Genomic DNA, 25,538 nt, shown 5'->3' on the forward strand with positions numbered 1-25,538 from the left:
ATCAAGAAATTCTGGGAGCACACACACACACACACACACACACACACACACACACACACTAAATTAAAATTAAAAAAAGAAAGAAGAAATCAATTCTGGGACTAGAGTCAGGACATGCACACTAAAAACACTGGGTTTAGCAGTGCATGCCTATAATTCTAACATTAGGGAGGCAGAGGCAGAAGGGTCTTTGCAAATTCAAGACTAGCCAGCTTTACACAGTGTGTTTCAGACTAACCAGAGACACATAAAGAGATTCTGAGAAGATAGAAAGAAGAAAGAATATACAATTCAATAGGTCCACAGTTCTGAGAAGCCAAATGGAGGACCCCCATTTAATTTCTTATGTGTTCTGAGCATCCTTTAAATTCATCTTTTCAGGATTAAAGTGGATGTAAGATTTGGGTAACTTAGTTCACAAATGTCAGATGAGACTTCTCCATGCTTCCCTGAGGGTGGAAATGCTAATTACCCAATATGTTCCGTCTCCTCTAAGTCTGCTGAGGCGTTCCCTTGTAATTAGTCTCCTGCCTCTGAACCAAGATGGAGTGTCCCCAAGGACAATCCTTCCTTTTGTGCCTGAACTTCCAAATTACACCTTGTTGTCTCATCCAATCAATTTCCATGACCAGGTCCCAGGCTGAGAATCACTGAAAGGGAGGAGAGATGCAGTTGACAGAGACAAGGGACTGTCCCCAATGTGAACATTTTCACCAGCTACATCAGGGAGCTGTGTTCTGTGGGGAAAGTGCAGGCTCAGCGATGGCCTGTTAGTCTGTAGCTCAGTGCTACATGCTCAACATGTTGAAGACCACAGGTCCAATTCCCCAATGCTCAAAAACCAAAACAGCAACAACAACAAAGGGGGTGGAACCTCAAACATATTCAGACCACCCCCTTTCTCTGTCCATCCTGCGTCTTATGTAGCCCAGGCTGACTTCAAACCTTTACCATGCAGCTGAGGATGATCTTGAAGTCTCTGTGTGGTTATTTGGGGAGTGGCTGGCTGAACAGAGAAGTTTGCCTACAGTTAGTTCCTCTGCTTTCTACCCATAGGCATGCAACATCATCATGCCTGCCCAAGCTACTTTTCCAAAACAACAACAACAACAACAACAACAAAAACAGCATTTTCCAATGCTCTCTCTGCTCAGGGTATCTTTGCCTTCTCTAAGTTCATTTGGTCTTGTTATTCTGTTCCTGAGAGGGTAGTCAGTCTAGACCACAGCAGAGCAGAACCATGGGGTTCTAGAAAAGCCCCCTGCCTTTGTCATCCCTGGTCATTCTAATGTCCTTTCCTTTAAGAGCTGGCAGCACTGCAGAGCCACCCTTCAGCATCTGAACAACTCGAGGACTTAAGACCTTGGCTCTGAAGCTGACTGGATGTCCTCCTCTGCCACGTCTGTTATCATGTCTGCACTTCTGCAGCACCTGCTCCTTCAGTTTCCTGTCACACCAACTCACCTTTTGTAGTCACGTCCGCTTAATGTAAATTTGAACCCCCATCCTGGTGAGCTTAAAGATTCAAAGTTTAAAGTGTTCAGGTATGATGGTCCATGCCAGTGATCTCAGCATGCAGGAGGCAAAAAGCAGGTGGATCTCTAGGAGTTCATGGCCAGCCTGGTTTACACAGTAAGTTCCAGGTCAGCCATGACTACACAGAGAGACCCTGTCTTTTTTTTTTTTTTTTTTTTTTTTTTTTTTTTTGGTTTTTCGAGACAGGGTTTCTCTGTGTAGCTTTGCGCCTTTCCTGTAACTCCCTCCGTAGTCCAGGCTGGCCTCAAACTCACAGAGATCTGCCTGGCTCTGCCTCCCAGATTAAAGGCGTGCGCCACCGCCGCCGCCACCACCACCACCACCTGGCATCCTTTTTTTTTTTTAGTTTAAAATGACTTTCTGTGGGCAGCTGAGATTGTTCAGTGTGTGTAATGACCCTTGCTGCCAAGTCTGATAATCTGAGTTCAATTCCTGGAGCTCACATGATGGAAGGAGAAAACAGACTCCTATAAGTTGTTTTCTGACTTCCACATGAACACTGTGGCATATACAGGAGAGCACACACACACACACAATTTTAAAACGTTAAAGTAATCTTATGCCACTTCACACAATATGGAAAAATTACCTTAAAATGATCAAAAATCTAAATGTAAGAGCTAAAACTACAGATTTGTAGAAGACAGTGTTAGCTGAGCATGGTAAAGCAGGCACACAACTCAAGTACTTTGGAAGGCTGAGGGTGAATATCATGAGTTCAAGGACAGTCTGGGCTACAGGACACCCTGCCTCAACAAAACTGATTAATTCAAATGTGCAAAGAGGAGATGCAGCCAGGAACCATGGGTTCAAATCACAGCAAGAAGCCAGAGGACTAAAGCCTGTTTTTCCCTGGAGCCATCCTGTTATCCGTGGATTTTCATGTGACAAAATGTGAATCATGTTGGATATGCTCTGGAAGCTTCCCATTCAAGCTTTGTCTCCCACCTGGGGAGGAGAGGAGATTTCTCTTTCTGATGTGATGGAGGCTCAGAACCTGTAAGCATGCCACCCACAGCCTTTCAGTGATAGGATCAGTCATTCCATTTGGGTGAACCCTCTCTTCTGCTGCTTCATGGGCACAAAATCCCTGGATAAAATGATCTCTGGGGTTGTGTGTTGTGGAATATTCCTTTACACTGTGTAAATATATGTCACTGTGATTAGTTTAATAAAGAAGCTGACTGGCCAATAGCTGGGCAGGATAAGGTTAGCAGGAAAAACAGACTAAGGTCACTGGGAAGTAAAAGGGCAGAGTTAGAGGAGTCGCCAGCCAGACATGGGGTGGGGAAGAAACAGGAGGTACAAGAAGAAAGAGAGGAAATGCAACATGGCAGGATGTAGAGTAATATGAATGGGTTAATTTAAGTTGTAAGAGCTAGTTAGTAATAAACCTGAGCTATTGGTTGAGCATTTATAATTAATATAATAATATTAAGTCTCTGAGTGGTTATTTGGGAAGCGGCTGGCAGAACAGAGCCAATTGCTGTCCCAACAAGAAACTCTACCTACAGTGTGTCTTCTTAAAGAAGGCATTTCCTAGTAAGAATTGATACTCTAGCTGGCATGGTGGCTTAACCCTGTAATGCCAGCACTCAGAAGGCCAAGGCAGGAGGTTTCTGTGAGCTCTAGACCAATCTGGTGACTTACTGAGACTTGGCTAGGCATGGTGACATGCCTGTAATCCCAGCTCTCAAGAGGTAGAGGCAGGAGGCCAAAAGTTTAAGCCCTCTTCGGCTACATAGCGAGTTCTAGACCAGACTGGATTACCTAAGACCCTGTCCCAGGATACCAAAGACAGGCCTGGGGAGAGGACTCAGCCAGTAAAATGCTTGCTATCTAAGCATGAAGAACTGAGTTTGATCACTAGCACCCATCTAAAAAGTCAGGGGAGGTGACTAGTGCTTATAATCACAGGGCGGGGAAGGCAGAGACACAAAGCCCAGATCCCTGGGCTTTCTGGCCAGTCTGTCCTACTCAGAGAATTCTAGGCAAATGAGTGACCCTGCCTCAAAAAATGAGATGGATGGATGTCTTCTAAAGAAGGACACACACACACACACACACACACACACACACACACACACACATGCACACACACACACCAACACTTTCAAATAAAATTAAGAGAAAATAATTAAAAGTGGTAGTCAACAAGCTTAAACTTTAGAAGGAAGAATTGGCCCATGAGAGGGAGAGGCCGGGAGGGTCACTGGAACTGTGAGCTAAAATGAACTCTTTCTCTAGGTTGCTTGTGCCAGGTGTTTCATCTCAGGAGCAGGAGTGAAACAGGACACTGGTGAAGCGTGCCTGCCTCTGCTTCTCATTGCCTTTGTTTATGCCTTCCCTTTGGCCAACATCCTTCCTCCTCTTTGTCCCTTGGCCAATTCCTCATAACTCTCCCAGAAGCCAAGCCTAACCTGCCCTCGCCAGTGCAGGTAACATCTGTCTAATTCTGAAGTCTACTGTGTTGTTATAGGTAGGGACTTTTATCCACTTTAACCACATAAACACAGGCATAGAACAAGCATTCTGCAAGTAAGGTTCTGCCCCAGAACCTCAAGGAGCAAAGCTCACTGGCTTGTGTCACCAGGTCTAGCTAATCTTGGTAGTTTCTAATATTGCTGCCAGTCAGCTGACTGGGATCCCTTGGCCCTCCCTACCTAGGTGGTCTATGAGAAGCTCTTGAGTGCCAGTCTTGAGTATCTTTTGTCTCTCTCAGTGTTTGGCAGCAGTAAATGACCACATCAGGCAGGGGAGAGCAACAGTGTACTTCTTACAACTTTCCTGCAGGATCCTTAATTACAGTTGTTTTTCAGGGCCAGGGAGTAGAGATTTCTTGGCCCCTTAACACTAGCTAATATTACAGCTCTTGGCTTGGGGGTGGAATCTTGAAGACTTCTGGCTTCTGACTCCTCAGAGACTTCTTCCTTCAGCTTCAGTTCCCTCCCTCTCTGTGCCCACCGTCCCTTTTTCTGTCCTGGCCACTCTGGAGCTGTGAGGCTGCTGCTTCAGCAGACAAGCAGCCAGCTGTCTCGCCCCTTTGTAGCTCAGCCTGCAGCCTGCAGCCTGCAGCCTGCTCAGTTCCTGCCATCACTGCTACTCCACTGCCTGTGCATCACCAACAAACATACTGTGGTCTCTGTTGCTTCTCTCTCTACATTACCAATTCAACCTTCAGTCCTGAAAGTAGATGAGGAAAGGCCCCTTGAAAGAAGTCATTTATTAGACCTGATGTTATGCCGCCAGGAGGGACAGCACAGGAAAATGTCTCCCAGCTCACTCTGGGAAAGAGTGTCTGAGTGCTTCACTCTATCTATCTATCTATCTATCTATCTATCTATCTATCTATCTATCTATCTATCTATCCATCTATCTATCTATCTCTTTTGCACACACGCATGCACACATATGTACTCTCATATATGTATGTGAAATATTTGTTTACACTGTGTGAAGATATATTGCTGTGATTGGTGTAAAAAGTGCTGAATGGCCAATAGCTAGGCAGGAAGAGGTTAGGCAGGACTTCCAGGGACAGAGAGGACTCTGGGTAGAAGAAAGGAGTTGCCAGTCAGACATGGAGAGGAAACAAATGATGCAAGATGGAAGAATGTAGCAGAACATAGGTTAATATAAATGGGTTAATTTAAGTTAAGAGCTAGTTGGGAACAAGCCTAAGCTGAAGTCCAAGCATTAATAATTATTAAGTTTCCATGTCATTATCTGTGAACTGGCGGCCCAAGGGAAACCCAGAGAGAGAGCTTGAACCCATCACAACACACTTCACATACAAATGGAGCTGTGTATGTGGTCCGGCCACTGCCTTGCCTCTTCAATGCAGTAACAGCACTCCCTCTTTGAGGGTACCTGGGGTAGTGTTCCTCCTCTGACCTGGGTCAAAAAGGTGACAGGGTTATCTGGTTTTCGAAGGCCCAGGAGAGCACGAAGTCTGGCATTGTTTCAACCAGTCTGGCTGAAACAGAGACAGTTGTTGCTGTCACAAGTATAGTCTGTCTGAGGCCAGGGGCAGTGGCCTTTAAACACAGCATTTGGTAGGCAGAGGCTGGTGGGTCTCTGTGAGTTTGAGACCATTCTGGTCTACATAGTTTCAGGACAGTCAGAGCGACACATGAGACCATGTCTTAAATAAACAAACAAAAAAAAACCCAACAACAACAACAAAGCAGTGCACACGATTCTTGTGGCAGGCCAGAGGTGGAGACTGACTCAAGTCTCACTCACCCCCGTTCTGGGTATCCCACACCGACCATGAGAGACATCACTGCCAAGTCGGTCCCCGCTTCGGCCCTCGACGTCAACCACCATGGAGCAGCTGTGGTGGCAGAGCCCAAGCCCAGGCTGGCATTGCTACCCTGCTTTGAGGAGTCTGCAGAGCTCACAGTATCTCTGGAACAACTTTTAAAAAGGCAGATCTGATGGGAAGATGCTTTTTAAGTGGTTTCACAAAATTGAAAGATGGCAGAGGAGAGCCACAGCAGGGAAAGGTATGGGAGCAATGTGGGAGAGCTTGGGACAGCAGACAAAGAACACTGCTTTACTGATGCTGGCCTGCAGCATGGAGCCACTGTTACTGCTCACCCTGTGTGGGAGCCCACAGAGGCTGTAGTGAGAACTTACTCAGGGTCAGAGAATCTGAGCTTGCTTTACCCAGCAGGGCTGCATACAGAGATGATTTGACCACGTGTGTGTTTACCAGGTGTTTGGAAGGGTCTATACTTGGCTGTACAGTGTGCTTTGATCTAGCAAGTGTGTGTGTGTGGGTGTCTTTTGCCTCTCCCCTTGGCATATTATAAAAACCCCTCTGAATAAACTTCAAGGCTATTGGGTATTGATCCAGGCCCTCCTGAAGCTATGCTGTGTTTCTGTCTTTCTTCTTGTCAGCTAGGTCTCTCTTTTCATCTAATATTTCTTATCCTTCTCCCCTCCTCCTAAGAACCCTAGAAAAGGTGGGAAAGGTAGGAGCTGGATTCCCACTGTCTCCCACAACCCTCTTAGAAGGAGAGCAGAGAGTGTGGGGCCAAGGTCCCAGCGGCAGGCTGCAAGCACACCAGTCTTGCCTGGTGAGCTTCACCGAAGACAGTGAGGTGTGCTGTGGCCTAGGCTCCCTCGGAAACACGGTATTACAGAATAGGGATGGCCTTCAGCCCACGGGCCCACAGCATGGAGCTGTTGTGGCTGAAAGCACAATGGATATGCCATGCCTGGTGAGCCTCGGGATAGCCAGCACCAAGGGCAGGGAGGAGTGCACTCCCAGACGCCGCCCTGCCTAGTCGTAAGATCACCCTGACTCTGGGCAACAGCAGGATATCCAAGACGAGTCTCAGTAATGGTCCAGTATTGATGGTGCTTCAGAAACCAGAAACCTTGAACCAGACCAATGACTTGTTTGCAACGAGAATTTGCCTGTAAAGCTGTTTGGGCAAAAAAAAAAAAAAATATTCTGTGTGGCACACCGCAGTTTGCAATGCCACTTCCACGAACAAATATGTGATGGAGAGGTGGGGAAAATGGAGGAATGGAGTGGCCCCTTCTCGGTGGAATGAGGTGGAACTAGAAATGCCTACAGATGACAGATGTGGGAGAAGGCTGCAGTGGAGAGGAGAGCAGGTTGTTGCCAAGTAGGGCTGGCAGGGTGGTGTGCAGCAGCCTGGAGCTTGTATAAGCTCTATCCTGGAACATGATGCTCAGCTGCAAGACTGACCTGGCTCTGAGCAATGACAGGATGTTGGGGATGGAGAATGGTTCATTTTCAAGACTGGGACAACTTGAAAGACCTCCAAGGTCTATGTTGTCCCATGGAAGCCATGCTACAACTGGGAAACGTTCTGGTGTTGGTGCTCCATGCTGCTGCCTTAGGCCTATTGATGCCTGAGGTCCATGTGGATGTCCATGGTCTGTGCTGCAGCAGGAGGCCATGTCAATGTCTGTGGCCTGTGTTACTGCTGGAGGCCATGTGCATGTCCATGGTCTGTGCTGCAGCAGGAGGCCATGTCAATGTCTGTGGCCTGTGTTACTGCTGGAGGCCATGTGCATGTCCATGGTCTGTGCTGCAGCAGGAGGCCATGTCAATGACTGTGGCCTGTGTTATTGCTGGGAGGCTATCTGGGATGTCCATAGTCTGCTGCTGGAGACCATGAAGAGGTCTGTGGTCCATGCTGCTGCTGAAGTCATGTTGGTGTCTGTGGTCAGTGTTGCCTCTGGGGGCCATGATGGTGTTTGTGGTCCAGCTGTGGTCTGTACTGCCACCAGAAATGATGTGGAAGTCTGTAATCTGTACCACTGCTGACTGTAAAGGGCAAAGAAGCTTCTTTTGCAGTGGTAATGATGACTGCAGACTCACAGTTAAGAAGGAGAGACGATATTCAGTGTCTTCTGTGACAACCTCTCCCCTCCCAACTGCACCCACCACCCAAAAGAAACAGTCTAGAAGGAAGCCATTGAAGAGAACTGTTAAAAATTGTGATGGGCTATTCTAGAGGTCCAGAGTAATTCCCAGCAACCACATAGTGGCTCACAACCATCAGATCTGATGCCCTCTTCTGGCCTGCAGGTGTACATGCAGACAGAATGCTGTATACATAATAAATAAAACTCTTTAACAAAAACTGTGATAGGGATCCTGAATTGCAATTCTTCACAGTTGATGACTTCTGGTGCAGGGAGGGAAGGGAAGGACTCAGTTTTCTTTAAGAGGATGGCCACTGGGAGTTTGACCATGCTCCAGTGAGTGTATGGGCAACACAGGTTGAACTTGGTAGGTTTCTTCTTTTCTTTCTTCCTTTTTTTCTTTCTTTCTTCCTTCCTTTCTTTCTCTCTTTCTTTCTTTCTTTCTTTCTGTCTTTCTTTCTTTCTTTCTTTCTTTCTTTCTTTCTTTCTTTCTTTCTTTCTTTCTTTTTTTTGTGTGTGTGAGGTACAAGGGTGGGAAGGTAACCTGGGAGGAATGGGTTTTGAGTGTGATGGGGTGCATTGCATGAAATTCCCAAATAATTAATAAAAATATTAGGTTGGGGGGAGGGAAATCCAGCACAATAAACATTTGCTGTGAAGATGGCTGACACACTCCTTTCATATAGAGATTTTGTGTTAAAAAGTCAATGAGGCAGGATTGAGGCCTGAATGTATGAGACCTTGGGTGGGGCCTTTCTCCCAGTCTTTCCTGGAATTTTCAAACTGGACTCTTTATCCTAAAGATGTACTCTGCCTTCTACCTCTGTGATCTGGAGTGTTAACTCATGGCATGGAATCCTGTCAGGTTCTCTGCAGAAACCGCCCTGTCAACTCACTTACCAACCCTTTGAAGATGACAGACTCAGGCCCCGGCACGACTCCATATCTGATTTTCGTGAAGACAATAACTGTCACTCTTTGAAAAGCAGGTGCTCATGCTCTCGGGCAAATCCAAGATTCTCTTCCCCTTAACCCACATGCTTAAAATACATATTAAAACAACGTTAACAGTCCCAACTTCATCCTGACTAGTCCTGAAATTCTTTTCTGTGTTTAAGTTAAGGGTCTGGTTTTACCAGAGCCAAGGTTCCTAGAAGAGGAGGGCTATTTAGTGAGTCTCAGGACAGCCTGGGAGAAAATAAGAAGAGGGGGAGAGACAGAAAGTAAGAGGGGAGAGAAGAGGAACGGGAAAGGGACTGAGGAAGAGGAGGAGAGGAAGGAGAAGGAGGGGATTATGGGAAAGATGCATGGAGTCCTGCCCTGCCACCACAAGTACAAGTTTCAGAAATTGCAATGAGCAATCTTTCCATGATTAGTCTCTGGTGAGGGGAAGCTCTGCTTCTCAGTTTGGCTAGTCAACGTTCACAACAGGCAAGTGTTAATCCCACCTTCATAAATAAGACCAATACCATAGTTTTTGAGTCAAATTTGAAGCAAGCTTTAGTAAATATTGGTCAGAATGACAGACACTGGCCAAATCCATACCTGGGATTCCCAGAGTATATCCCTGAGTTACACTGGATAGTGGCTTATAAAGGCTACATACTTCCCACCTTCATCCAATCAGTGGCAAGCATACATCCTGACGTACTTCCTGCCTACATACTTCCTGCCTACATGTAATCAGGCACATTCTGTGCAGATGGGGCAACCAAGCTTATTTACAGAAGTAAAAACATGTGGCTTGTTATCTTACATGAACAACAGCCCCCAGCATTCCAGGAAGTTAACTGTCTTTGGGCAAGTGGAGCTTACAGATTAGAGGCATTTTTGTTTTACAGATCTCTTAAGCACAGTAGTTTAAACTTAACACATAACATTAGCCCTCATGGTAAGATGGGTCTTCCAGGTCTTGGGCTTACCATTCAGTGTGTAATGGTGCTAGGACTTCAAAACTCAGAATATGGAAATACTTCAAACAATTACGGCCCACAGAGAACTGAAAAGATTTCCCTGGTGGCCTTTCAAGCCTGTCATAAAAAAAAAAGTAAGAAAGAAAGAAAAAAACTTAAAAGATATCCTTGTATTGACCCCCTCTACAGTGGCTACTGCAGTTTCCTTAAAACGCTAAGCAGGAGGCTCACTAATGAATCCAAATGCATGTTCACGGAACACAGCTGGGAACATGAGGGGCTTGTCACCTAGGCTGGCCTCCAACTTGGTACATAGCTGAGCCTGGCCTTGAACATTTGATCCTTCTGCCGCCACTTTCCAAGTGGGATTACAGTCATTTGCCACAATGCCTGGTTTGGCAAGGTATTTGAAAAGGTGCAAACAACTTAAATATAACGATTTAACTTATATAGTCATTTACAGTAATTGTAAGGTGCCACTAGCATTTTAATAGCACAAAGAATGTTCGTATTATATTAACTGAAAAAGGCTGCCATTTAACATGATAATCTGATTTTGAGAATGTATATGTGCATGAAGGTTTAAAAGTCATGGGAAGACACGGATCAAAGGATCAGTTCAGGGACATGGGATTTATTAATTTTTCATTCTTTTGTACTGTTCTATTATCTACTGTATAACATCTGTGTAATCAGGAAAAATTTAAGCTATGATACATGTATAGCAAAACGTTGGGAGGACGGTGGTTAAATACTCCTGTAAAAATGTTATCCTAAGACTTTGAAGAGTTTACCCAGCTGCCACTCAGGCGGAGGAGAAAAAGGAGCCCTGAAAAAGGACCAAGAAAGACTCCAGCTCATCATCTCTGACGCTGATGCATGGCATCCAAATACTGTGACATAGAAGACTACGTGGCTCACCCAGCAAGCTTTTCTTGTTTGTTTGTTTTGATTTTCAGTGATGCAGACAAAAGGATGTGTGTTTACTTTTGACTGCACAATGCTTTGGAATAAAACAGCTTCTTAGCAGACAGACAAGGCAAGGGCAAGAAGGAGAAACTAGATAGTTACAACCGACGGTGATTGCATGGCGCCCCCTTGTGACCTCCACTGGAGAATCTGATTCACTCTGAGAATCCAGTACCCGCGGCAGCATCTTTATGAATTCAACAGTCTTGTATTGAGCATTCATCGATTCCCTATTCTGTGCCAGGTGCTAAGTACACTAGGAGTAAAGAGTGTCTGCAAATCCTTTCTTACTTTATTCGGGTCACACCAACGTTTGTGAATATTCATTTGTCTAAGCCGAGCACGCCTATAGATCCCAAAATGCCTATAGGTCACTAAAATGAACCTCACAAACAAGCACTGTCTCTTCAATACCGCACAGCTCGGGGTAGGGAAGTCGGTGAAGACTGCCTGAGTAGCAGGTGATTGGCAGAAAGAACACAGCGCATGAGTGGGGGCAAGACACGAACCGCAGCTGGGACTTTGCAGGTGACTTTGGGAATAGGGTACCCCGACTCGATTTAGCCATTCGCTTACAATTGGTTAAACCCTGGGTGCTTAAATTACAAACCCGAGTATCACCCACAGCTTGTTGTATTGTAATTGTACTGACACCTTTAACTCGCACCCAGAGTAGAGTTGGGGGGGCAGCTCAGTGGTGGAGGCCTGCGATTATATAAACCAGACGTTGTGGAGCGTGTTTAATCTCAGCACTTGGGAGGCAGAGGCAGATTTAAGAGTTCGAGGCTAGCCTGACCTACCAAGTGAGTTGCAGGACAGCCAGAGCTGTTACACAGATTAACTGTCTCGAAAAACAAACAGAAGGTGTGTGTGTGGGGGGGGGGGTTGCTGTTGTTTTTACATATTTTATTTTTATGTGTGTGAGTGTTTGGCCTGGAAGTATGACTGAGCATCACGCGTGTTCGTGGTGCCCCTGGAGATGAGAGGCGATTGTGAGCCTCACTGTGGGTGCTGGAAATTAAACCTGGGCCTCCTAGTCGAGCAGCCAATTTCCTTAACAGCTGAGCCATCTCTCCTGTCACTGGAATCCATTTTTAACACTGAGAGAGGGAGCGCGGGAAACACACAGCCACACTCTGGATTGGTATTCATAATGCCGAGGGCTTAAACCTCAGTCCTCACCCTGCCAAGCACAGACCACTACTGAGGTAACCTCCAGCCCAAGGGATAATTCGAAAAGTATGTTCACAATTATTTATGTTCGTTTAATTTAATGCTTCTCCATCTGCTCATTGACTGTCAAGGTCTGAAAAGTATTTCAATGACGGAATCCAATTCGTTGTGATAGCCTCAGCTCACTATTTACATTTGTGTGTGTGTGTGTGTGTGTGTGTGTGTGTGTGTGTGTGTGTGTGTGTGTGTGGTGTGTGCCTGCGGAGGCATCAGATGCCCTGCAGTTGGAGTTACAGGACAGGCGGTTGTGAGCTGCCATGTGGGTGCTTTCTCTGGAAGAGACTCTCTTACACCCTTTCGGTTAGCCGCTGAGCCATTGCTTCAGCCTCTCTAACCCCACCTCCAATCCCTAAGACCTTTGGAATCCAGGGTGTGGCCTGAGGACACTGCTCCAGTCGCGTCGCGTTTTGCGGGGACCTGGATTTATCTAGCCCGGATGTTCTTTGTTGGGGCTTGAAAGCAACCACCATGCGGTGTGTGACGTCAGGCTGCGAGATACTTCAAGGTGAAACGCTAATGATCACACGAAGACCCGGCCTATCGATCACAGCGGCCTCCAGAACCCCGCTGTTAAGAAAATGCTGAGTTCGGGGTCGGGGGAGACCGCACGGTGGGGAGGCGCCGGCAGGGGGCGCTGGGCCTCGCAGGGCCGCTAGCCTCTCCCAGCCCGCGGCCTGTTGTCAGGCCCCGCCCATAGCTCGAGACCACGCCCTCTTCGCTCTCAGGCCACGCCCTCAACCTGGGGTTTGGTTTTTTTTTTTCTCCCCCACCGTCGCCCTCGAGGCCTGCAGCGGCGCATGCGCCGGGCGAGCGGGTGAGTGCGGCCGGGCCTGGCGGGCAGGGCAGGGCAAGGAGGGCGCGGGTGGCGGGGGTGGCGAGGGAGGGCGCGGGCGGCGGCCCGGCAGCCCCCTCCGTACCATCGTCCGGGAGGGCCTCGGCGGAGCTGCGCTGCTGCGTGAGGTGAGGGCCGGCCTCCCGGGGCCTGCGCGCCGAGCGAGGGCCGCGGGGCGAGCGGGGCCTGGCCGGCCGGGTGCGCTCTCGGCCGTGGCTCTGGGGGGACTCTGCGGCGGGGGAGCCCATGCCGGCCTGCGGGAGGCCGCTCCCGGGGGACGCTGGAAGCCAGCGGGGACCCGGCCCTGCGTCCTCACGGATGGCGGGTCTCAGGAGAGGCCAAATGGGACCAGCGCTCTCCGAAACCCGCTTCGATTCCTGTTATTTGTGACAGGGTCTTGTGTAGCCCAGGCTGGGCTTAGAGGCGTGAGCCACTACGCCGGGCTTCCAATAGAATGTGAAAATTCTCCTTTTATTTTTGAGATTATGTGTGTTTATTGTGTGCATGCATGCGCACGTGTTGCACGGCGCAAGTGTAGAGGTCAGAGGACAGCTTTCAAGAAGTCTGTTCTTCCACCATGTGGGTTCCGGGATTCACACTCAGGTCAGGTTTGCTGGTAAGCGCCTTCTGAGCCATCACGACGGCCCTGAAAATACTTATTTTTATGGTGGTGACAAATAAAGTGTTTAAACGTCTTAAAAACGCACCGAGTCTGTGTCAAAAAATTTAGTGTTGGGAGCTGGAGAGAACACTGAGTTGGAATAGGCTCATGATTGGCTGTAACTCCCATCTCCAGGAGATCCGACACCCTCTCTTGGACCACACACACACACACACACACACATACACGGAAACAATCTATTTTAAAATGCATCTTTGTATTATATAGAGCATCTCAAGTGGTATGAAAAGACTTTGAAAAGGTTTGTCTCTTTGGGAAGCACAAGTGTTTTAAAGACGCCAGGTGCCAAGATGCCTACGTGTGTGTTACCCGTTTATTTCATTTTTAGGAGACAGTCTTTCTATGTAGTCTTGCCTCAGCTTCCTGAGGGCTGAGATGTCAGCTGTGAGCCCCTGAGCTCTGCTGATGACATAGAAGATGTTTTTATTTAGTTAGTTAGTTTTTAGTTTTTCGAGACAGAGTTTCTCTATGTAGTCCTAGCTGCCCTGGGACTTGCTCTGTAGACCAGACTAGCCTTGAACTCATAGAGATCCACCTGCCTTTGCCTCTTGAGTGCTGGGGTTAAAGATGTGTGCCACCATCGCTCAGTTATGGAGGATGATTTTTAAAATAATATTTCATATATTGTGCTCCCAATTTTTTAGGGATATATGTGAAGGCTGCCAGCCAGACTGCCCTTGGCCTGAGAATGGGGTTGGGGTTTTTAAAAGTGGGAATTTTTCTTTCATGTTTTCTCAAAAATGAAGACAGCCAGGAGTGGTGGTGCATACCTTTGATCCTTGCACTCTGGTGGAGGCAGAGGCAGACCTCTGAGTTGCAACAAACAAAAAAACAAAAACACTTACCACCAAATACAGATAAATTTAGAATTAACACATAACCACATCCCATCTGTTCATTCTTTTTTGACATACTATATACTTCTGACTGGCCCAGAACTCACTGGGTCAATAACTCAAAGCTATCCTCCTGTCTCTGCCTCCTGAGGGCTAGGAATAAAGGCATGGACCACCATACTCAGCAAAGTAGAGGGTTTTTGTTTGTTTTTTGGGTGGTTCTTCCCCACCAAACCCACCCCCAGACAAGGTTCTTTGTGTAGTCCTGGCTGTCCTGGAACTCACTCTAGACCAGGCTGGCCTCACAGAGATCTGCCTGCCTCTGCTGGGGTGAAAGATGTGCTGCCACCACCACCACCTGGTTGGTTGGTTGGTTTGTTTTTTTTAAGCAATACATTATAAACTGTGAATACATCACCAAGATTCAAGATTTAACTTTTTTTTCTGAGTGAATAGATTTTAGGTGGTTTAATTTTAAATGTCCTGATTTTCTACAGTGACGTGTGTGTATAATTGGGGGCAGGGGTAAGTTTTAGGTGATTCACAATCTTTCTGATAGAACTAGTGAGCACAAGTTCATCAGATTTACAGTATTTGATTAAGAAGCCAAATTTCTGGAGCTGGCAAGATGGCTCAGTGAGTAAAGGCACCTGCTGCCAAGCCTGATGACCTGAGGTCAATCATCTGGACACACCATTCCTTTGCTGTGGCATTTTTGCATGCGTACACTCCAAATGTCTTCATGAAGGCGCGTGTGCATACAGAAAGCCCATGTGTGCTATTTGCTCATGCGAAGGTTGATTAGCAGCTTTGGTTGTGAGTGGTCTTCATAAGCCTTTGGTGGTGTTCTAAGGAGAAGTCAGACTCTCACCCATCCTACTTCTCTCACTTGACAGGCCAAATGCAACTTGCTATTTTAAATAATTTTAATTCCGTGCTTGGTTTTTCTTTTTGTTTTTGTTCTGAACAACCTGAAATACCTTCTTGACATATTTTCATTGTTCTCTCTGATCAGAATATATATTAGGTTATGAGCTACAAGAAACCCTGTCTCCCCAAACCAGAGAATGTTGTTGACAGTGTTGGGTGAAGCAGTTTGTGTTTGTGCCTAATGTTTCTATAAGAGTGTCTGTCAGGTTTTCAGATATCACCTCCCCTTCCTACTCGTGGCTAAGAAGGTGAAAGCAGTGAACTTGCTGGTGGCAGCGTGGAGCAGTGAGGGTCCCACACACAGAGCTGGTTACCTGATGCCAGCAGTCCAGAGACAAGTGTTCCATCTTCGGGCCTCTATGTCATAATGGACTTTCCCGGAATTGGTTTCTTCACTGCCTAAAATGAGGTGAGTTTGAGAGGGAGCCCTTTTGTGTTCCTCATGGGATTGTTGGGAGGATGACCTAAGTGAGAAGAATGTGCTTAGTAAATGGGAACTGTCACCTTATTGTGTGATCATGTGACAGACCCAGAAGTAGTGTGTGCCCCTCAGGGAGGTTTCCACAGGCAACAAGATTGGTCCTGTAACCCCAGGACTTAGGAGGCTAGGACAGGCCCACCATGGGGTTCCAGGCTACCCCGGACTACACAGACTCTGTCTCAAGAAGCTCAAAGGGAAGAGGTGGGGGAGAGAAAAGCAGTATGCAGGATGCTCCCTCCCTGCTCTTTGCATGAGTGGACAGATGTTAAGCTGAGATGGGAGAAGGAGTTTAAGTTTTTTGTTAGTTTTTGTTTTTTTCTAGACAGGGTTTCTGTGTGTAACATCCCTGGCTGTCCTGGAACTCATTCTGTAGACTAGGCTGGCCTCGAACTCAGAGAGATCTGCCTACCTCTGCCTCTGAGTGTTGATATTAAAGGTGTACACCACCACAACCAGCCATTTGTGATTTTTCTAATGACTGAATAAAATTAATGCAGACTTATAATTTTATCATCAAGATATAGCTATGGCTATGAACAAAGGTAAATTTTTTTTAAGAAATATAAAAATTTTACATATAATTGGATATTTATCAGTAGATATAATTGTTAGAAAGCATAAAGAACATGTCTGAGTTCATTTTTCTGTGGCTAATTTAAGATGTGAAAGCATTTTACCCATAGGCTACACTCATTCAGTGGTGCTCTTGCTTACATGACTGCTGGTCTCTTTTATTCGTAGACATTTTTTGCCATCAGTGGAAATTTGCCTGTAATTCATTTTCCTCACTGCAGTATTGAGAATTATACCAAGTAAGTGGAACACAGCCGAACTAATTAGTAGATTTTCTAATGGTTCATGGGAGTTTAGTTGTTTGGTGGTCGCCATACTTTTATTCTCAGGAGAATGTTAAATGTGACCTCATAATCATTATTAAGATTTTTCTTTCTTAAAAATTTACTTATAATCCAAGATTCTGTACAACACTTTTTTTTTCTGGAAGCCATTATGTTAATAGACTCACAACTATATTTTTTAAGGAAAAATATCCATGTTTAACTTGAAATCTGTAGAAATGTTGTATGCCCATGGGCATAATGGTGCGTGCGTGTGTGTGTGTGTGTGTGTGTGTGTGTGTGTGTGTGTGTGTGTGTGTGTATTTTGACAGGGGTCTCACTTTGTAACCATGGCTAGCCTGGAACTCTTTATGTAGACCAGGCTAGCCTCAAACTCTGCCTGTCTCAGCCTCCCAAGTGCTGGGACTAAAAGGTGTGTGCTGCTTTGTTTTATGGACAGGGTCTCGTAGTCTAGGCTTGTCTGGTAGGCGTTCTACAATGTTTGCAATAGAGGCACTGTGCAGTGTTGTTCTTGTGACGCCTATTTTCATGTTCCACACAGATTTCTTTATAAAGTACTTTATGTGTATGGATGTCTTGCACCACATGCATATTTGGTGCCCTGGGACTCAAATTACAGATAGTAGTGAGCTGCCACATGGGTGCTGGGAATTGAACCCAGGTCCTCTGGAAGAGTAGCCAGTCTTCTTAGAAAACTACTGAGCCATCTCTCCACCCTCCAGATTTCTTATTGCCAATAAATTCTTTGGCTCAAAAGAATTTATACAATAATATCAGTTATTGTACCATGTCTGTTAAATCTTTTTCATTTTTTAGACGGAAAAGATATGAATGAATATCCTAAAAAAAGAAAAAGGAAGACTTTACATCCTTCTCGTTATTCAGGTTAGTGTATAATTGAATTATTTTCAAAGAGTAATGGATTAATTTCCATGTAGTTGTTATTCCCATCTATTTTTGCATAAATGATAAGACAATATCTGGACCATTTTCTGATCTGAGAACATTGACTAAATCCTCTGCATATACTTTGTCTGCTAGATGGAATGCTACAGGGATGCTTTACAACTGTACATCTTACTCAGCTAGGACCTATTAGATGTCCAAGCTTACTTCTCATGCAGCATAATTGGACTCTGCCTGTCAGAGTCACAAACGTGCTCAAGGTGCAACAGTAACTTCCACAGGATGCATTTGCATTGAGAAATAAAGCTTTTTCTTAAGCACTATTTTTGGAACCGTGACCTTTATTTTACGTGTCTGAGTGTTTATCTGTGTGTGTATGTGGCACCATGTGCATGCCTGGTGCCTAAGGAAGTCAGAAGAGGGTGTTGGATCCCCTGAAACTATAATTACAGATGGTTGTGAACCATCATGTAGGTGCTGGAACTGAACCCAAGTCCTCTGCAAGAGCAACAAGTGCTCTTTATCACTGTACCTCCCCAGTTTTACCTTGATTGTTATAGAGGTTGGCTCTGCTCTGTTAACAGAAGAAGAGGTCTGGGCTGGGGGTGTATCTCAGTGTTTAGAATGCTTGCCTTGCATACATGAAGCCCTGGGTTCACCTCTAATCCCATCACTTGATAGGCGGAGGCAGGAAAGATCCAGAGTGAGGCCATCTTAGGCTACATGAGATCCGTTCTCAAAAAAAGGTGGGAGGGGGAGGCTGATGGTAGTACATGCCTTTAATCCTAACACTCCAGGTGTATCTCTGTGAGTTCAAGGCTAGCCTGGTCTACAGACTTCTAGGACAGCCAAGGTTACTTATACAGAGAAATCCTGTCTTAAAAAAAAAAAAAGGAAGAAAAAAGGAGATTTGTGTCTCTGTGTCCATCTCTAGCACACATACTTGAGGCTCTTTCAGGCATACCCATTAGCTTGCTCCTTGCACATGACCCTTGTGAAGAAAGTGCTCAGTCTATTGTGTATTGGTGCTTCCCAGGCAGCATTTGGAATGGCTGGTATTCAGAAGCCCTCTCCACTCCTAGGACTATTTCTCTTCATGTAGTATACTTTCTTGGCACTATGTGGCATGACTTCTTAGTAGTTCATGGTAGTTAATTCACTGTTTTAATCATTAACACAGCATTTATTACATACATGTATTTTGTGAGATTCAAACTATAAGGCAAATATTTCCTTGTATGTTTTTAAGGGTATATTTATTTTTATGTGTATGACTGTTTTGCCTACATGTATGTATGTGGAGGCCAGAAGGTGTCAGATCCCCTGGAACTGAATTACAGACAGTTGTGAGCCACTGTGTGGGTGCTGTAAACTGAACCTAGCTCCTCTGCAACAGAGTATCTGAGCCCTCTCCCCAGCCCGTTTCTGAAGGTTTTAGTTTATCTTATTTAAATTCATTTTAGAGCCTTGCTGATCCCTTAGCCGTGCAGTGCTGACACCACTGGGGTGCAGCAGCCACTCGGCTTCTTGAGAGTCACTACAGTTTAATCGACGGCTCCTTTAAAGCAATGTCAGGGTCTGATCTAAGTAACACTGAGGAACATGCTACACTTTCATGCTGAAACTCATTAGAATCATGAAAATATGGGCTAGTGATATAGGTCAGTGTAGAGGGTTTGTCTGGTATGTGCAAGGCACTGGGTTCAATCTTTAACATTGGGTGGAGGAGTAGACAAAAATATGTAAACAAGCTCATGCATCTGTGTATTATGCTGGGAATTGTCTTCATTTTGTTTTATATTTAGATTCTTCTGGAATAAGCAGAATCACAGATGGAGTCAGTGGAATCTTTTCTGATCATTGTTACAGTGTCTGCTCCATGAGACAGCCAGACTTAAAATACTTTGACAACAAAGGTAAGGCCCCTATTTTCCAGAATACTTGGTCTAAGTCCCTTTTTCAGGACCTAGGGATTCCTCTGTGGGTGAGTGTCTGCCCACTATGTGTAAGAACTGACTCCTCTGTAGTACTACAAAAAAAAAGCAAAGCAAAAAGAAACAAAGCTGCCTTTGCATGTTTTTCCTTAGTAATTATTGGAAAAGGTAGTTTGAAATGTGGGTTTATAGTTCCAAGGCAGGCAAACATTTTAATTGTTGTAATGTCAGGGAAAAAAGGGTGTTTTTGTTTGTTTGTTTTTTTAAAATCAAATAAGTGGTTTTTATTTTTAAGCAAACTCTTACGTCCTTTTATTTGGCTAAGGGTTGATACAAAGCAGGAGTGACCTAGAGTTGGAGTGTTGGTAGTCAAGTGTTAGGAATAATTTTGCCCACTTCTCTTGGTCTGGAGTGCTGATAGAAGGGAAGGATCAGGGGCGGCTGTTTGGTATTTTCAGTCTTAAGTTTTCTGTTGCCTCCTCTTTTCTAGAGCATTGGTAAATGGTAAGAACATACACTCTCTGCTTTCTCTACACCCATTGCTGCTCCCTGTCTGCGACTCCGTTATCAGTGTGAGCCTATACCTGGCTCAGTACAGACTCGCATGCTCACACAGAAGTGCTCACAGATGTGCATCTGGATCTGTGAGAGTTAACAGGACTGTTTTAGGCAGTTGTGAGGCCTAAAGAAGTACCTAGTAGCAATGTACACATTTTATGTCCAGATCTTGGTTTATAATACCAAGGAATTAAGGCCTCTGTACACATGACTGGTTCTAGATATGGGGAGGAAATAGACAAGATGAGTTTGGAGCATCTTGAAGTGCTGGAAAATAGGAAGTATTAAAAAACAAAACTACACACACAGTATGGGTGAGCTGAAGGTGCTCTTGAGGGACTAGGGGGAGCTCAGATGACAGAGTGCTTGTCTAGAACACATGAGCCCTTGGCTTCCACCTCAGCATTGGAGATAAAAGGAAAGCTTCCAATAGCCAGAGCTGAAATCATCTGAGAAACACGACTCTATACTGCTAGAAACGATTGTGCATAAATAGGGGTAGAAGAAAAAGTGTCCTGCATAAAATAATTCCTCACCACCCCCACCCCCTTTTCTTAAGACAGGTTTCCCTTTGTAGCCATGGCTGTCTTGGGACTTGCTGTACAGTGACTTTCAGAGAGTAGAGTATGGAAGGGACAAGAACAGCTTCACAGTACAGAAACCAAATGCTACATTAGCCAGGACAAGAGGGTTAGCTCAGCAGTTAGTGTGTACTCTGGAAGTGATGGCGGTGGGGTCTACCCTACAGGATCTCCTAATTCCAATCTAATCATGACAAAAAAAAGATAAATTCCATTAGTGGAGCATTCTACAAAATGGCTGACCAATAGTCCTTGAGACAGTCAGTTTCCAGGCACCTAGAAAGATATGACTAAATGTATGTGGGATGCAAAGGACATTGGGTAAAAACAGAGTACGTCTGAATGAAGTATGGGCTACAGTTAGTAATAATGTGTCAGTATCCACGGTCATATGTTAATTATTAATTGCAAAATATGCCCCATGCTAGTGTAATGAATTAATAGTGGGGAAACGTTATGATATATTAGGAGCACTTTATACTATTTTCATGACTTTCCCCCTAAGTCTAAAACTGTTTTTACAAAACAAAGTCTATTTAAACACACATGTTGCAGTCTAGTTTTCTCTGATGACCCTTATGTCAGTTTCCCATGCTAACTTGGAGGGAACGAGGCTGGACTAAAGGAATAATGATTCAGTCTCATTCCTTAGGAAGTTTAGAGTGTATTCTAGTCTAAGTAGGGCATATAAAGGAAGGCAGTGAATTATTCTGTATATTCTCAGTGTCTGTAGGATTCTGCAATAGGTAATATGTCCTTTTGCTGTGGATATTGCTCTATATGCTGTGAATGTGTTGCTCTGATTGGTTAATAAATAAAAACCTGATTGGCCAGTAGCCAGGCAGGAAGTATAGGTGGGATAAACAGACAAGGAGGATTCTGGGAAAGGAAGGCTGAGTGAGTAGATGCCATTCTGCTGTCTAGGGAGCAGCATGTAATGGCACACAGGTAAAGACATGGAACACGTGGCAACATATAGATTAACAGAAGTGGGCTGAGTTTAAGTGTAAGAGCTAGTCAGTAGTTAGCCTAAGCTAATGGCCAAGCAGTTTTAATTAATATAAGCTTCTAAGTGATTGTTTTATAAGCCGCTGTGGAGTCCGTGGGGCTGGGCAGGACCAGACTGGAGAAAACTTCAGCTAAATCCTTTCATGGCTAAATCTAAGTTGTTCCTATTGATGTTAAAAGTATTTTGTGATGCTTAATGCTTTGATATAAAATGTTTTCCCAAATTCTTTTTACAGATGATGATTCTGATCCTGAGACATCAAATGACTTGCCCAAATTTACAGATGGAACTAAGGCCAGAAATAGGAATCAGAACTACTTGGTTCCCAGTCCGGTGCTTAGAATTCTAGACCACACTGTCTTTTCCACAGGTTAGGGGAACTCATTAACTAATAGAATTTAACATATTTTGCACAGATCAGGTAAAAGCAATGTGTACTGTAACTGCTTTTCACACAGTGGTTTCTCATGGGCTTGTTTAGTACAGCGCTACAATACTGAGGACGACTGTTTCTAACGGGATGTACTGTGTCTAGTACTACACTGGGGTGATTTCCTAATGGCCTCTTTAGTGCAGTGCTACAACAGTGGCTTACTCTCTTTCAGAAAAGTCTGCTGATGTTGAAGTTTGTGATGAAGAGTGTGACTCACCTGAGTCAGTGCATCAGCATACTCAAGAGGAAAGCCCTATAGAGGTTCACACCTCAGAGGACGTCCCAATTGCTGTAGAAGTTCATGCGATTTCTGAAGATTATGATATAGAGGCAGAGAACAATTCCTCCGAGAGCCTCCAAGACCAGACTGATGAAGAACCACCAGCTAAACTCTGCAAAATACTTGACAAGAGCCAAGCTTTGAATGTGACTGCCCAACAGAAGTGGCCTTTACTGAGAGCCAACAGCAGTGGCCTGTACAAGTGTGAACTCTGTGAATTCAACAGTAAGTATTTTTCTGACCTAAAGCAGCACATGATCCTGAAACACAAACGCACTGACTCAAATGTGTGTCGAGTGTGCAAGGAAAGCTTTTCTACCAATATGCTTCTCATTGAACATGCCAAACTTCATGAAGACCCCCCCTACATCTGTAAGTACTGTGACTATAAGACAGTGATCTTTGAGAACCTCAGCCAGCACATTGCAGACACCCACTTCAGCGACCACCTGTACTGGTGTGAGCAGTGTGATGTGCAGTTCTCCTCGAGCAGTGAGCTCTACCTGCACTTCCAGGAGCACAGCCGCGATGAGCAGTACCTGTGCCAGTTCTGTGAGCACGAGACAGGGGACCCTGAGGACCTGCACAGCCACGTGGTCAATGAGCATGCTCGAAGACTGATCGAGCTGAGTGACAAGTGCAGCGGTGGTGGGCATGGGCAGTGCAGCCTTCTAAGCAAGATCACCTTTGACAAATGCAAAAACTTCTTCGTGTGTCAAGTCTGTGGATTCCGGAGCAGACTTCACACAAATGTGAACAGACACGTTGCCATCGAGCATACTAAAATATTCCCTCATGTTTGTGATGACTGTGGGAAGGGCTTTTCCAGCATGTTAGAATATTGCAAGCATCTAAATTCACATATATCCGAAGGGATTTATTTATGCCAATATTGTGAATATTCAACAGGACAAATTGAAGATCTTAAAATTCATCTTGATTTCAAGCATTCAGCTGACTTGCCTCATAAATGCAGTGACTGCCTGATGAGGTTTGGGAATGAAAGGGAATTAATCAGTCACCTTCCAGTCCACGAGACTACCTGACTGTTATCTTTACGTAATGTTTATGTAAAATAATAAATTCTTTTTAAATGTTAAAGTGGGTGATCTGAAACACAGCCTGTATAATCTGCCTTTGACAAGTTTTTTGACTGTTTTCTGGCATTACTGCATTTTTCAGTATATAATTATACTTAATGGCGGTGTTTTCAATTGCATGACAGTCTGTAGTTGTCACTTTTGGTGACTAGTACCCAGTTTCTTGCCTATGCTCCAAGTTCATGAATGGAAACAAAGGTACCAAAGAAACTGACCATAGTTTTCAAAACTGAAAACGACCTTCTGTGAAGTGTTTAACTATTGCACTGCCAGAAGTAGGCCACAGAGGACATATGTGTGGTGGTAATGGTTTTATGTGGGGTCTTTCGCCTTTATGTAAGCACACCAGGTGTGTGCAGTGCCCATGGAGGACCGAGGAGGCCATCAGATCCCCTGGATCTGGAGTTAATAACAGCTGTAACTGGGTTGGGACAAGGTTTCACTCTGTAGCCCAAGCTGGTTTCAAACTATCAAGTCCTGCCTCGGCCTCTCAAGTGTTGTTGGGAAGGCAGGCATAAAGCACCACACCCAATGAATGTTTTTAAAGCCTCTGCTTAAGTTGAAGGATGTAAACGGGGAGAACTGGGAAGGTGTGAGACAGTAAGCATACAACCACCTTACACTCTTTCATAACCAACTGGCACTTTAGCTTCATCTAAGTACCTATTACCAGAGCTCTTAGCATTTCATCTTCAGTTATATACCTATGAAGTCTTGCCCCAACCTGTGACAAAAATCTATCTGAATTTTGAGAAGATCCACTGAAGTATTACCATAGAGTTAGGAATGTGGGGATGTAGGGTTTCTGGTGTGGTAACATATTGATTAATCTGTCTGCATTCTAGTGGCTACTGTACTAGTTGTGAAGCAGGTCTCTTAAGTAGTAGAAATTTAACCAGTTCTCAGTTCTGAAACCACTGGCAGCTACCCAACTGTAGCTTCTCAGCTTGTCAGTGGCAGTCTATGCCATAGAATGTCCTCCTGACTTGACTGTCCCAAATCTCCATGTCCTTATTGGATCACCAATCATATGGTCAATCCTACCACGTGCTCTAAAGATCTGTGGTGGTACACAGCAGCAATCCAAGTACTCTGGAGATACAAGTTTAAACAGCAGGAACTCAAGGTCTTCAGATACAGCAAGTTTCTTTAAAAATAAAATACCATCTCTGGGGCTATAGGGATGACTCAGTTAAGAATACTTGTTGCTCTTCCAGAGGCCCTGAGTTTGGTTCCAGCAGCCATCTCAGGTGGTTTATAGCTGCCTGAAATTCCAGCTCTGAGGCATCTAGTGCTTTCTGACAGTGTCTGTCTGCAGGCTCCTGCACATGTGGCATTCACATACATACACATAAACTTTTGTTTTTTAATTTAAGTCTTCAAAGAAGTCAATTCTGAGGTACCAGGAGTAAGGACTTCAGAATTTGAGTTAGAACATAATGCAATTAATAGCTCCTAAAATAGCAGTATCAATAGAACAGAATGAATATCATTGTCTTTTGCTAACATAACGACATGGTCCAGGCGTAAAACTACAGTAAAAAAGAACAATGTATGTATTAACTGCTATTTCCCAACACCAAGAACCATGGGAACCTTTGCCTGGTGGGTATGGTGTGCAGTTCTGTAATTCAAACACTTGGGAGGTAGAGGTTAGAAGATCAGCAGTTGGGGTCATCCTTACCTACATGGCTGAGTGTCAGGCAGGAAGTGGGACAGAGACCATCTGAAATCTTAGCCCAAACAAAAATGGACAGGATAGTTGGGTATGGTAGTGCCCACATTGAGACCTCACCACTCATGAAACTAAGGTAGAAGAACAGCATTCAAGACCAGCCTGAGCTATAAAATCAAATCCTGCCTCAACCAAAAACAGCACTATTTGAGAATGGATAACTCAATGAATATTCTCAGAATTCAGCATCTATTTCTATTTTGCATGCCTGCATTCTTAGAAACTCACTTCTGGTTATAACATTCCTGGTAGGCCTTTCCAGTTAAGTATCTCCTAGAGCTTGGGGTCTTAGCAGTTTAAATCATTTCTTGTAAAACAACAG

General features: G+C 44.8%; 2 protein-coding genes across 4 annotated transcripts in view; one reads left to right on the forward strand and one right to left on the reverse strand.

Moving 5' to 3' along the window:
- Positions 1–25,538, reverse strand: part of Kcnmb3 (potassium calcium-activated channel subfamily M regulatory beta subunit 3) — an 82,495-nt gene that overhangs the window by 40,980 nt on the left and 15,977 nt on the right. The gene's annotated exons all lie outside the window — the stretch shown is intronic.
- Positions 12,742–23,603, forward strand: Znf639 (zinc finger protein 639). Of its 2 annotated transcripts, none has more exons than XM_052732102.1 (7): positions 12,742–12,876; positions 15,549–15,751; positions 16,565–16,635; positions 17,497–17,565; positions 19,392–19,502; positions 21,904–22,038; positions 22,274–23,603. In XM_052732102.1, exons 4-7 carry the CDS (start codon positions 17,508–17,510, stop codon positions 23,425–23,427), a joined length of 1,458 nt encoding a protein of 485 aa, XP_052588062.1. In that variant the 5' UTR covers positions 12,742–12,876; positions 15,549–15,751; positions 16,565–16,635; positions 17,497–17,507; the 3' UTR covers positions 23,428–23,603. The 2 variants fall into 2 exon arrangements, with proteins under 2 accessions (XP_052588062.1, XP_052588061.1); XM_052732101.1 differs by lacking the exon at positions 12,742–12,876 and adding an exon at positions 12,898–13,022.

This window comes from Peromyscus californicus, unplaced genomic scaffold (assembly GCF_007827085.1).
Source record: "Peromyscus californicus insignis strain IS unplaced genomic scaffold, ASM782708v3 Scaffold_9__1_contigs__length_137607984, whole genome shotgun sequence".
Classification (NCBI taxonomy): Eukaryota; Metazoa; Chordata; class Mammalia; order Rodentia; family Cricetidae; genus Peromyscus; species Peromyscus californicus.

Bases quoted from the DNA above. Each gene is read 5' to 3' on its own strand.
- Znf639 (XM_052732102.1), top strand. From the start codon at position 17,508: ATGAATGAATATCCTAAAAAAAGAAAAAGGAAGACTTTACATCCTTCT. The intron at 17,566-19,391 runs GTTAGTGTATAA...TTTTATATTTAG, and splicing joins ACATCCTTCTCGTTATTCAG to ATTCTTCTGGAATAAGCAGA. The intron at 19,503-21,903 runs GTAAGGCCCCTA...TTCTTTTTACAG, and splicing joins AAAATACTTTGACAACAAAG to ATGATGATTCTGATCCTGAG.